Genomic DNA, 12476 nt, shown 5'->3' on the forward strand with positions numbered 1-12476 from the left:
GGAGCCCCGGGAGCGGCGCGCGCGGCCCCGGCCCAGCCGCCGTCCCGGCCTCGCGCTGCACATTCTCTCCTGGCGGCGGCGCCACCTGCGGCAGCGTTCGCCCGAACATGGCGACACGGAGCAGCAGGAGGGAGTCGCGACTCCCCTTCCTATTCACCCTGGTCGCGCTGCTGCCGCCCGGGGCTCTGTGCGAGGTGTGGACGCAGACGCTGCACGGCGGCCGCGCGCCCCTGCCCCAGGACCGGGGCTTCCGCGTGGTGCAGGGCGAGCCGCGCGAGCTGCGGCTGTGGGCGCGCTGGGGGCCCCGGGGGGCGGACGAGAAGCCGCTCCGGAGGAGACGGAGCGCTGCCCTGCAGCCGGAGCCCATCAAGGTGTACGGACAGGTGAGCGGCCGGCCACCCGCCTTCCCCCAGCTCTTTCCTCTCCCCGCACTTCCTCAGCCCCGCATCCATCCTATGCGGTCGCCTCCCAGGTGCAGGCACCGCTGGGGACTTCCCGGCTTGCGTTTGTCCCCCCTCCCCCCCCACATGAGTGTGACCGTCCGCACTTGAATTGCATTGATCTTTCCTCCTTTCTGTCGATTTTAGCAGACGCCTTCCAGGTAACTCGCGGGGTGCAGTGCCCATTTGCCCAGGGTGTGTGCACACCCGCGTAGTTTCCAGCAGGTAGAGGAGGGGTGCAGCTTCATTTTACATGTGGATGAAAAACGAGGTTTCTTTAGTGTACCGTCAGTTGGCAGTGGAGGCGAGTAGCCTGCAGTGTACTTACCCAAAGCAGTAAAGGGAGGGGGACTCCATACTTAACCATTTTTAACCACAGTTAAGGTGGGCAAACCTGAAAGCGGGACTATCTTGGTCTGGTCACAGGGAGAGGCGCGTGTGTACGTGTGTGTGTGTGTGTGTGTGTGTGTGTAAGGGCTGGATTTTGTTGTTGTTTGTTGGGGGGGGTCTATCCATTCCACCTTCCCCTTTGAGATACTGACTTTATTTTTGGACAAGAATATTAACTCATGGCACTTAGGGATTTGAAAGGCTGCAAGAATTTGGTGGGCATTGTTATTCAGTGAGTGATTTATTTCTGTCCAGGCAATGGGCTTATTAGATCATAAGTAACATGAATTTCACTTTTATGGCCAGACTTACTGCTAGGAATAACAGACCCAGTTTGTGGGTTAGTATCAGCATTGGCAAAATTAATTTGACCGGGTTATTGCCTCATGAGACTCCGAGCCCTGTGGTTAAGATTGACATCAGCAAAACTAGAAGGTCAGTGGGAAAGAAAAAGTGGGACCAGAGGAGATGGTAATTTGCACAGTTTCTAGAGTCAAAATTTTACCAGTTAAAGCAGAAGTTAAAAGGTTAATCTGAATTCTGCCTCTCTACACTGATTTTCTTTAGCCCTTTCTTCAGGAAATACATAGATTTAAATATTCAACTCTTGGAGCCAGGAAGAACCTTATAAACCATCTCACTGATTGTACCATTTTGTTGATGAAAAAAACGCAAGCCGGGAGAGGCGAAGTGACTAGCCCAAGGTCACGTGGGGCAGGGTTGCCTGTTTAGTTTTTGTTGGCTCAGTGACCTTTGGGTGATCAAATAGTTGCCCTCTCTTTATACAATGCTCCCTAAATAATTCTTTTCTAAAATAAATAAATGGCTATAAATTAGTGGGTAGGGGATGGTGGCAAGTGGGTGGGAGCACTTGACTTCCATCTACTACCAGGCCCTGGGAAAGAGCGTGTGCTGAGGGGCAGGTAACTGCTGTGGGAAAGGCTGCTGGAGCCTGCCTGCTCTGTTTGTGTGTGGGTCCCGACCTTCTTGCCCTCCCCACCCCCATCAGAGACTTCTTTTTGTATGTGGAAAAGAAGACAGCAAGGTCCTTGCTCTCAACCAGGATAGCAGCATCCTGATGTTGAGTAGGGGAGGGAAAAAGAGGGACTGCCTTGTTCATGGAGTCTTCCCGGCCACCCAGCTCTGCGGTGGGCTTGAGCCAGCTCTCTGGGGGCTGGGAGCGGGGAGGGGTGGGAGTCCATTCTTCCTGGAGCTCAGGTCCCCTGCAGGGGTAGTTTTGGATAAGGGCAGAGCATCCTAGTCTCAACAGTGTGCATACAGGTACCATTTCTTCCTTGGGTTTGGCTTGTGAGGGCTCCTGGGGACGTGGGGCAAGTTAAAGATGAACTGTGTTCTCATTGGGAACGACTCCCAAACCCTTGGCTTTTCTATTTCTGAGCCAGCCAGATTGAATTTGGTTCAGTTGAAGGATGGAGAGCTAGCAGTCGAACTCGTAATGAGGAATTCCTACCAAGGCTGAAGGCCCAGGGCAGCATTTTCTCTGAGGCCCTGAGGTTAATAAAAGAGGGATCGACTTGAATCTTTAAGGATCTGAGTTAGACAGAAGGAAGAACTTCCTGGTCCTGGGCTTTCTGCCACAAGCCCCTTTAGGCTTCAGGCACAAGAGTCAGGGACTGAAGGAGTTTGGTGTGCCCCTCTTGGAGCTCTGGAATAACTCTTCTATTTGGAATGACCTTTCTAACAAGGGTGACCATTTGCCTCTGTTTTCCCTGGGCCAGACCTAGTTTATAAGTTGTCCCTGCTGCTTATGAGAGCACTGTCTTCACTCTCAAGTGTCAGGGTGCAGGCTATAAATTATATGGGCATTCTGCTTCTAGCTCTAAGCCAAGTTCCATTCCATCCCCCTCCCCTTTAACTTCTAAAACTTAAGGAATTGCAATGTTCTCCCACAGTATCGCTTGAAGGGAGTGTGGTTCTGAATAGAGATGGGCGTGCCAAGGAGGGAGGGTGGGGAATTTTTCATCCCTGCTTTCGGAAAGTTTACAACGTAGGGAGTAGGTAAAACAGATGGAGATACAGACATGTGCTGGACAGGAGCAAATACACGTGGACACAATAAAGCAGCTGTAGCTCTACAGTGGGGTGTTAGAGGTTTGTGATACGGGAAGGCACCGGAGATGGAGGGCTAAGGTCAGTGGGCTCAGACACTCTGCAGCTTCTTGCCCTCTGACCTCTGAGTGAGGTTAAGAGGCTGCCTGGCAACGCAGATTAGGGCTGGAAGCAGAGGCTGGAGGGGTGCTGTTAAAGGCCACCAGCTTCCAGGAGGAGCCAGGAGGGCTTTGCAGGGAGCTACCAACTGCACTCCTTAGAGCCCTGTGTTGGCATGTCGGTCGGTTCTTTTTCTTTGGTTCCACTAACCTATGGAGTAAACTAGGCACGGTTCTTGTGATCACAGTCGTCCTCACGTTCTCTAACGTGGGAGACTGGTTTCTGCCATGATTCCGTACAGACATGTTTGTAATAGTAAAGTCTGGTAATAGTGGCGAAAACAAGTTGCTATCAGATATTAAGACTTTTCTGCCCAAGTTCAGAGTTTAGAAGTTGAGCCCCTTCTAAAAGGGGCCAAGTCCAAGAAGGGGGATTCCGTAATTCTTGCCACACTGAGTTTCTTCCTGACTTTGTGTTCACTCCATGCCTCTGTATCATCATGCATGCTTTTCCTCTGCCTGAGATGGTCTTCCCCACTCCGGTCTTTGCTTGCAGAACCTCTGTTCTCTTCTTCAGCATCCAAGGAACATCTCCTAGGATTCCCAGGCTCCAGTGGGAAGAGTTCTTTTGAGCTTGGTTACAGCACTAACAGCCTTGTGTTATAATTGCTTGTTTGTCTCATCTCCCTGTTTGCTCCTTGAGGGCATGGATCAAGCCTTTCTCTTCTCTGTGACTGGCACTTGGGAGGCCCTTAATGAATATTTGTGGACCGACTGCCCACTTGGAAGAAGAGAAGCCTGGAGGGTAGGAAGCACATCCAAATTACAGAAAAGGGATTTATAAGGAGGATCACGGCGAGCCCACAGACAGAGAGTGAAAATGAGTTGGCTCTCGCGGTGGTGAGGATCGTGGAGTCCTGATTTTGCTGTGCTGTCCTGGGGGTTATTTTGAATAAAGAACTGGGATTCTGTTGTACAGAATCCTCCCTTTTAGGGCCATCATGGTATTGCTAATGGTATTGTTTTGGGGAAAAATCCTTTGGAATGAAGCGCAAAGCCTAACAGGATTTACAGGTTTATTTTCCTTCCAATGAGCTCTCTCTCTTCATAATTCCTGCTTTTTAGAGGCCAGGGAGTATTCAGTGTCCTGAATTGAGACTGAAAGTAAAGTGTCTGTTACAGCACAAGGCCCTGGGACAAAGAGCCTCCTTTGGGGGTGGAATACTGTGCAGCTTTAGATCTCTTTAGAGTAGATTCTTACAGATACACTTGCTTGGGAAAGAATTGGCTGGTTGATTCTGAAGTTAGGATGCTTGACCTGTTTACTTCCAGAAGATGAGAAGGCAAAGCATTTGCTGTTTCACATTGGCTTCCATGTAGGTGAAGAGTTGCTAGGTGTGTTGGGTTGGCTCGGTAAAGGACGTGACCTTGAAAAACTTCCTGGTTCCACTTGGCGTCTCTTCTTACCGCATGGGGCTCTTTGCTCAGTCTCTGGCTACCATTTAGTTCATCAAGAGCTTGTACATCTTGGCGCATGGTGGGCAGAGGCTGTGAGAGGTGGAAGGAATGGGAGGAAAAGGGGACGGAGGAGGGGTGAGGAGATGGGCAATGTAAACAGATGAAACGAAAAGGCGTCCAACGTGTTTATTTAGCCTTCAGGGGGTAATACATGCCTATAAGTTAAAATTTGTACAAGAATATGGTGAGAAGTAAATTTCCTTCCCTCTCGCGTCCCCTATGTGCTGCCTCTTCTCAGTTGGCAACCACTGTCCTCCGTTTTTCTGTATGTCTTTCCAGAAACATTCTGTGCGTGTATGGCACAGAGGTACAGAAAATTTGGAATTTGTAATATCAGTGGCTTTCTGTGATCCATGGGCCCTGAGAGCATGAATAATGAGGTTAACTCTGGCTCCACAATGTATTTATGGCATTTGACTGTCAAAAGGTAGGGAGTTATGTGAGGGGTCATAGTGTGGGATAGGTTGTTACTTTTCGTCCAGGCCCCGGGAAAAGAAAACTCATGCTCATCGCATTGTGAGGGTTCCTGCAGGCCAGGAAAGCCGCCTTGTAGCCCTGGTGGCCAGGCAGGCTGCTGGAGAGCAGTTCCCTAGAGATGAAGAGCTCAGGTCTGTGAGAATGTCAGAACCTAGAGACCAAGGATCTTGGTGGTCTTCAAGACCTTGCGTTCCTTTTGAGAATGTTTTCTTTATGTTCTGTAAAATAAAGTTAATGGTATGTTTAGTCGATTGCTTTGAGACCTGGGATCCAGGACGCAGATCCTAACCGCAGCTAATATCCCAAAGCCAAAGGCGGATGTCGTTGGGTCATTTCATTGTCGTATTTTTGGTCTGTTCCTCCTTAGAGATGACAGCCATCTTTGTGTTGTCATTGTTTAATCCCAGAGCCAGAGATGGATGGAGTCAGCCGTGTCCTGTCCCCTGTAGCAGACAGACAGGAACCTTCTAATAATCTGGAGGGGAGGTTAATCCAAAAAGTAACCTATTTGCCTTTGCTGCATATTTATTTAGTCTTTTTTTTTTTTTTTTAAAGATTTTATTTATTTGACAGAGAGAGACACAGCGAGAGAGGGAACACAAGCAGGGGGAGTGGGAGAGGGAGAAGTAGGCTTCCCGCGGAGCAGGGAGCCCGATGCGGGGCTCCGATCCCAGGACCCTGGGATTACGACCTGAGCCGAAGGCAGATGCTGAACGACTGAGCCACCCAGGTGCCCCTATTTAGACTTTTTATTAAAGCGCCAGTTTACCTTCCTGATTAAATTTTGCTTAGGTGAATATTAAAATGAGCTTGCATTCTTCGAGTAGCTGATCTGTGAAATGGCTGGCATAAATGTGTTCAGGGAAAGCCAGTTTGGTGTTTAGAATTTTCGACAGTAATTCAGATATGGATAGTTGAGAGTTCACTGCACAGAAATAGATTCAAGCTGAGGTATTAACACTAACTTTTCTTCCATTTTTTAAGAATTAGTTGTGATGCAAAGGAAAAGAGAGCTGGCTACATTTTGGTTTGAATATTTGAGGATTAGTGTTTCTTCAGAAGTGGTCTGGGCTGCTAGGGGTAAGGCATTTTCTTTGTTGAGTACAGAACCTTCCTACGTATTCTCTAGGTACACCCAAATCCATTGGCACAGGGCATATTCAGTCCAGCCACGTAGATGCAAGAATCAATTTCCCTCAGTTTAAAATGAGCCCCAGTTAATTTCGACCTAATTTATTGGTTTATCGACCTGTGGGCCTAGGGCCTTCGAAGAAGTGGCATGGGCAGCCTTCTAGCACTGAAGTGGCCGATAATGCTATAAATCAGAGAAGGCAGGGTCGGTGGCTGATTAGCATCAAGATTTGGGTTGTTTCCTACCTCATTGTGAGACCCCCAGTTTTTTATTATCACATGAGGAATGCTCTGTGCATTTTGGGGTGGGTCCCATAAAAATAGGGCTTCATAACAGTTAGGACCGTGGTGGGGAGTTAAAAATAAGCACAAAATTCTGTTACCCACTGGGTCACTGTTAATAAGAATGTTGACCTCCATGATCGTGTCCCTGCTGCAGCCAAGGGCGGGAAGACCCGGTCTTCCTGGGCTCACGGCGGATCTGCTAACACAGCTCTTTGACAACTCTTTCTTCGGTGCGGGAGACGCTCTGTATCTGCGTGGCCCAGCGTGCCGACTAGCAAACATGGCAGTGCAAGACTTGAAATGTGGCTGGTATGACCGAAGAATTCCGTTTATTTTCTTTCACTTAATTTTAATGAATTTAAATTGAAGTTGAAATGGCCCCATGTGGCCCTTGGATACCGTGTTGGAAGGCGTAGCTTTAACGGGTGGCGGGAGGCCTGCTTTCTCCAGTGCTGGGCAACCTCTGCTTCACCCAGGAGAGACGCTGTATTTCCAGCAAAGGCCTGCATTTGTTCTCACCACAGACAGCGGGGGGAAAAACAAGACTGGAGGGCTGTAGTCTGAAGCCAGATGTCGGTGGCCGTGGACTGCCAGGTTGGGTGTCTGGAAAACAGTGGCCTCTCCTAGGTAGGTCGGAACACATCAGTGGCCGTGGAGGATGCAGTGGGTTCAGTGTTCATCTGGTTGGGGCGGGGGGGGACCTCTGCACGGTTGCCTCCTTCCATCCTTGGGTGATGAAAGCTGACCTCGGTGCCTTCACTTTTTTTTTTTTTTTTAAGATTTTATTTATTTATTTGACAGAGAGAGAGAGTGTGCAAGAGAGCCCAAGCAGGGGGAGTGGCAGGGAGCCCGATGCGGGGCTCGATCCCAGGACCCTGGCATCATGACCTGAGCCGAAGTAGACGCTTCACCGACTGAGCCACCCATGGGCGCCCCTGTGCCTTCACTTTTGAGGTGGCCTGGCACACACAGCTCCCTTGGCCCAGGCCTTGCCGGCGTGGTGCGCAGACCCCGCATGGCTGTTGAGCAGTGAAAGATGTAGCCATCTCCTCCCCGCCCCTGCCCTCTGCTTCCTGTGCACTTATTGACTTACCGCAGCGGAGCTGGGTCTGTCTTTCATCCCTGCGACCCTGCAGGCTGGCATGAAGACAAACAGCACGGGGCGTGTGGTCTTCATCACTGCATGGTCCCCCCTCCCCCCCCGGCCAGCCCCATAACTTAGCATGCCGCTGCAAGCTCTTGGCTCGGAAAATCGGGACCCTTCACGATGATTTATCTCCAGTCCCCTAAATTAGATTAAAAACCCAGCTACGAATTCTCAGAAAGGCAGGCTGATGTGATTATGTCCCAAATCCGAGTGGCAGACAAGGGCAATAAAAAGATGTACTTGTATCATAGGCGTTTTGGGCCGCGTGGGGGCCAACGTGCCGTGTATTATTCTCCCCATCCCCCTTTTTTGGTTTTTTAAATGAAGAAAGTGAGTAATATTACTTCTGTTACTTAGAAAAGAGCCTAACCTGTTCAGTAGAAAATTTTTTCCCCCGAATAACTATGGATCGAAGTGGGGAAGGGGTTAGGGTGATTCTTACGTTAAATAGTTGTGGGTTTGAGCCGTTGAGTGGGTCTTGAATTGGGAATTTAAGACGCCAGTTGGTACTGGGGTGAAATCCATTTTACTCTGTTTTGAACTCCTGGGAAACCTCTGTGTCCAGAAGAAATTGGGAAAAGCTGGGATGATCTCATTGAGCTTGGAGGGCTGGGGTTCAAAGCAGCCTTGGGTCAGACTACTTTGGAGGCTGTCCTTGTGGACACTCAAGTGGGTGCCTATGAGATGGGCTGTGGATGGGGTCGGGGTCCAGATGGTAGAGGACCCTGTTTCTCGTTAGCCCAGGGGATGCATGCTTAGACAGTGGTTCCATGTGGATTGGCCTGGGGACCTGGGAAGAAAGGCCAGTGCTGGCCTGCCCAAGGATCCCCACAGAAGAACCGGCTGATGGCAGGGCGTGGGGACAGAGAGGAGGTGGGTGAGTGGCCTGGGAAACCGTGCGAGTGTTTGGGGACACTTGAAGTGTTTGAAACCATTCTTTGTGTAACGGGAGACCGGGCCCCTGGGCCTTACCTCCTCTGTATGTATTTAGTCCCCTGAAGTTCTCTCACTGAGAAGTTTAAAAAAAATCCTGCAGTTCACTGTGCACGAGGCTCGCTGGATTGGGCAAGGCATCTGGCTGCTGGTGGTGATGGAAGGGCTCTTGCAGAAACAAGGCCATGAATCTCCAGAGGAGACAGATGAAGGAGAGATGGACTCGGACGGGGTGAAAGTCCTGTCTGCTCTGAGCTGGGGGAGGGGTCGAGCTAACAGAGAGGTGCGGGGGGCCTTCCAGCGGGCGCCTTGCCCTCCTGCAGCTTAGAGGGCATCTCGCATTACTGGGGAATCAGCCGTGCTGTTGGGTGGGATGTGTTCTGCTCTCCATTAGCTTCCCTCGGTGTGGTAAGGAAGCCACCGGGAAGGTGAGGGCTCGATGCGGGATTTAAATGTGTTCCTTTGGGGCAAGGAAAGTGCTAGAAGTCAGTGCCACCTGTACGCCGGAGCGTCAGGAACCCCGTCGGCCTCTGGGTCCCAGCCCTGGTGATGCTGACGTTAATTTTTTATATGGAGCCATTTTGCGAGGAATGACTTCTTTTGGTATAAATAATAGACCAACAACAAAAGGAAGTGATGTTTCAGCATTTTGAAGTTTATGAAATATATTCACAGATAACCTCTCATTGGATGCTTCTCACAGTCCCATAAAATCAGGAAGATAAGAATTATCCTCCTTCTCTTTTCACAGATGGGTATTTTGAGGCTCCAAAAAGGTGTAGCGACGTACCAAAGGTTTTGCAGCTAATGAGTCCTAGAGACCAAGACTCAAACCCAGGCCTCTGACTCATCTCCAGTGTCCTGTGGTACATTTGCCTCTTGTAAATATTCCAGTGAAAGCTTTGCTCTCAGCCAGGGACCCACAGCCTGTTTGCTGTGAACTCTCTTTTCCCCCTTGAAAACCTAGAGATCTCCTATAATTTTACCCTCCCCTTGGCTTTCCTGGCTACACTAATTTTCTTGTAGCTTTTCAAATCTGACAGTCCCCATGTCTCCCCTGTTTCTGGCTTTTGCTCTGCTCTTGCCTGGGTCCGGATCTTTCTCCTCCATCCCATTTCCCCCAGCTCCTCTCCCCTTACCCTGTGGTACCTGCTGTCGGTCATGTCTCCAGTATTTGGGCAGTCACACCCTTTCCCCCACACGAAGTTATGCCCCTGCCCCCAGAAATCCTATTTCCTAACAGCCAGCGTAGTGTCTGCTGCATAATAAGTGCTCAGTAAATATTTATGAATGAATGAGGTTGGGGGCTATTTACGGTGAAACTGCAGACCCAAAGAGGAAGGACAGAGAAAGTGGGTGTTGTGAAGCCATCCTGCAGAGCTCTTGGAAATGGCTTGGGTTCATAGGTGAATCCTCATTTGAGGCTAACCCGGGCTCAGGTGCTCAGCAGCCGATTAACAGAGCCCAGTTTGGGGCTTGTTGTAGCCTCTGCCTGTATGCCCTGCTCTGGGGTCGTGTGGAACAGCACCTCTGACTCTTTCTGTGGGCTTAACCTCATCTGCAAAATGTGGAAGTTGGTTTAGATGTTCTCTGAGGTTCCTTTTGGTCCGATGTTTTCTTCTTTTTCTTACTTACCAGCTGGTAAATTAAGGGGTGATTATTTTCATGACAGAGATTGTTCACAGGTTCTTTTTAATAGGGAGACCTTCCAGAATTAGCAAAGCTGCTATTTGCTAAATGACAAAGTGGGGTTCCTCAGGAGGGGCTGCCACATATAGAGGTCAGGGGTGGCTAGATTCTCCTTGCCCAGGATGATCAGAAATACAGGTAAATCTCTCTGAACTGGTATTGTAAGTCAGTGAAAATACGATTCTCACCCTTTTGGTAGAGAGAAAGCAAAAGACATCTACCTACCTACATACCTACCTGTCTTCTAAAGAGAGCTCATGACTACAGTTAAGGGAGATGGTGGTGAAATGCTCACTTTTATCATCCATGGTCATTCTCTCTTTATTTGCTCATCTGTAAAATGGGCAGCCTGAATTTCTCAGCAGAGTAGTTAATGAGTTCTGTGGGTGAAGCATCTTGAGCAAACCCAAGTCAAATGCTTGAGCAGACACTCCCTGAGCAGGGGCTGTCTGTGGGGAGTTCTTAAACTAGATTCCAGCTCTCCTTCAGAGGTGGAGCACCCAGGGAGGGTAATGAGCCTGCTAAATATAGTGAGGACACCGTACTGAATGGGGACACGGAGGGGCCGTTTGCATACCTAGCATTTAGGTCGTGCAAATGGATGGTCTGAGAAAACCTTGTTATTCTTGGGCCTCGGGAGTCTGTCTTTGGTTTCCTGAGGCCTGCCCTGATGTTCAGGGGATTCAGCAGCTGCCTCTGTCCTCGAAATTGAAGGACGTGGTATTTGTTTTATACTTCGTTGCAGAATTTTAAAAATGCTTCTTCGTATTTCCCTGCTAGCGAGGCAGAGGAGTGAACCAGACTGCCTTGTTTGTCCTCCTCGTCCTGTGTTCTGGAAAGAAGCTGTGTAGGAGTGTTGAGGACCACAGGCTGTGGGTGTCTAGGACATCCTGATCTTTGGGTTTGACTAATTTGCGAGAGGTAATGGCAGAAGGAATGAATGGAGATGATGTGGGGCCTGTTCCATTAAGGACCCCATCCTCCTGAGTAAGCCTCAATTGAGTACACAGATTTTGACGGTTTTATTGTAAATATCTTATCACCGGTCAGACTAGCGGCACCGATTTCCCCCAGAAGTGCTCTGTGTACCCTTGACAAGGGGAGAAATTATTTACGAGCCTCAGAGAGTGCCTGGCACTCAGTAGGCCTCAGTGCCTTCATCAGTAAGTGAATGCATGAGCAATCAGTACCTCCATACAACAAGCAATTTATTTGTCCTCCCTTCTATTTATAACAACCCGGAGCTTGGGGCTTGGGTGGCAGCAGATTCTTATTCTCACTCTGAATAATGAGGAAAATCATTTGACCTCTTTGGTACGCCAGGGCGTGCTGGGGGGCTGAGAGACAGCATGGGGGTGGCTTGGACCAAGGGGTGTTCAGTGTGGGGGTGGTGACGATTGTTGGGAGCTGGAAGTGGATGCTGGCCCCGAGCTTGTGGCCATTTCTCCAGCCGGGGACCAGGGACCAGTGAGCAGGGACCCGGCGGCCTGCAGGGATGCCATGGTTCTGCAGATGCTGCTGACGGTGCTTTGAAGGATTGCTTTGGCCAGAGACCCACTCCTCAGCCTGCCTCCACTATGACTCATTCGGGCTGCATTATTTTGGTAGCAGAAAAGATCGAGATGAGCTGAAAGAAGCATTTCTTAAGAGTGGGAGCTCCTTGGTATTAGATCAGCACCTCAGAAATATGATGTTCTTTACAGGTCACAGATACAGGCTTTTAAAAAAAATTATTGAGATGAAATTCACATAACATTAACTGCTTTCACGTGAACGATGCGGTGGCGTGTATAGTTCATTCACGGTGTTGTACGATCACCCCCCTGCCCAGTTCCATCACTCTAAAATAGAACCCCTTACTTGTGAAATGGTAACTCCCCAGGTTCCCTTTCCCCCCAGGCCCTGGCAACCACCAGTCTGCTTTCCATCTATATGGACTTACTGATTCTGGATCTTTCATGTACGTGGAATCAGGCAATATTGTGACCTTTTGTGTCTGGCTTCTTTCAGTAGCGTGGTGTTTTTGAGGTTTGTCCACATCATGGCGTATATCAGATCATGGAGTTTTAACAACTACCCCAAATACCCAAAGACAGCCTCTCTCCCAAACAGTGAGTCTTCCGGCTCCCACCAGTTGGATCCCAGGTAGTCCCAGTAGGAAGGGGAATGGACTAGATTCACTGCTCCCCAGATAAGCTGCATTACGGACACCCGGAGCGTCTCTTTTAAAAACAGGAATTCCTGGGCCCCAGTCAGAGAGGAATCTGAATTGGTAGGTCTGGGGTGGTTCTGTCAGCT

The 12476-nt window shown here is 49.6% G+C and overlaps 1 protein-coding gene across 1 annotated transcript in view; it reads left to right on the plus strand.

Annotated features, from left to right (window-relative positions):
• The first annotated feature begins 8 nt into the window (after positions 1-8).
• Positions 9-12476, plus strand: part of SORL1 (sortilin related receptor 1) — a 147938-nt gene continuing 135470 nt past the window's right edge. Inside the window, exon 1 of the mRNA XM_032428035.1 lies at positions 9-383. Within this exon, the coding sequence (XP_032283926.1) occupies positions 108-383 (276 nt within the window). The 5' untranslated portion in view covers positions 9-107. The remainder of the gene's footprint in view (positions 384-12476) is intronic.

The sequence above is a fragment of the Phoca vitulina genome, unplaced genomic scaffold (genome assembly GCF_004348235.1).
Source record: "Phoca vitulina isolate PV1807 unplaced genomic scaffold, GSC_HSeal_1.0 scaffold38, whole genome shotgun sequence".
NCBI classification, from domain to species: domain Eukaryota; kingdom Metazoa; phylum Chordata; class Mammalia; order Carnivora; family Phocidae; genus Phoca; species Phoca vitulina.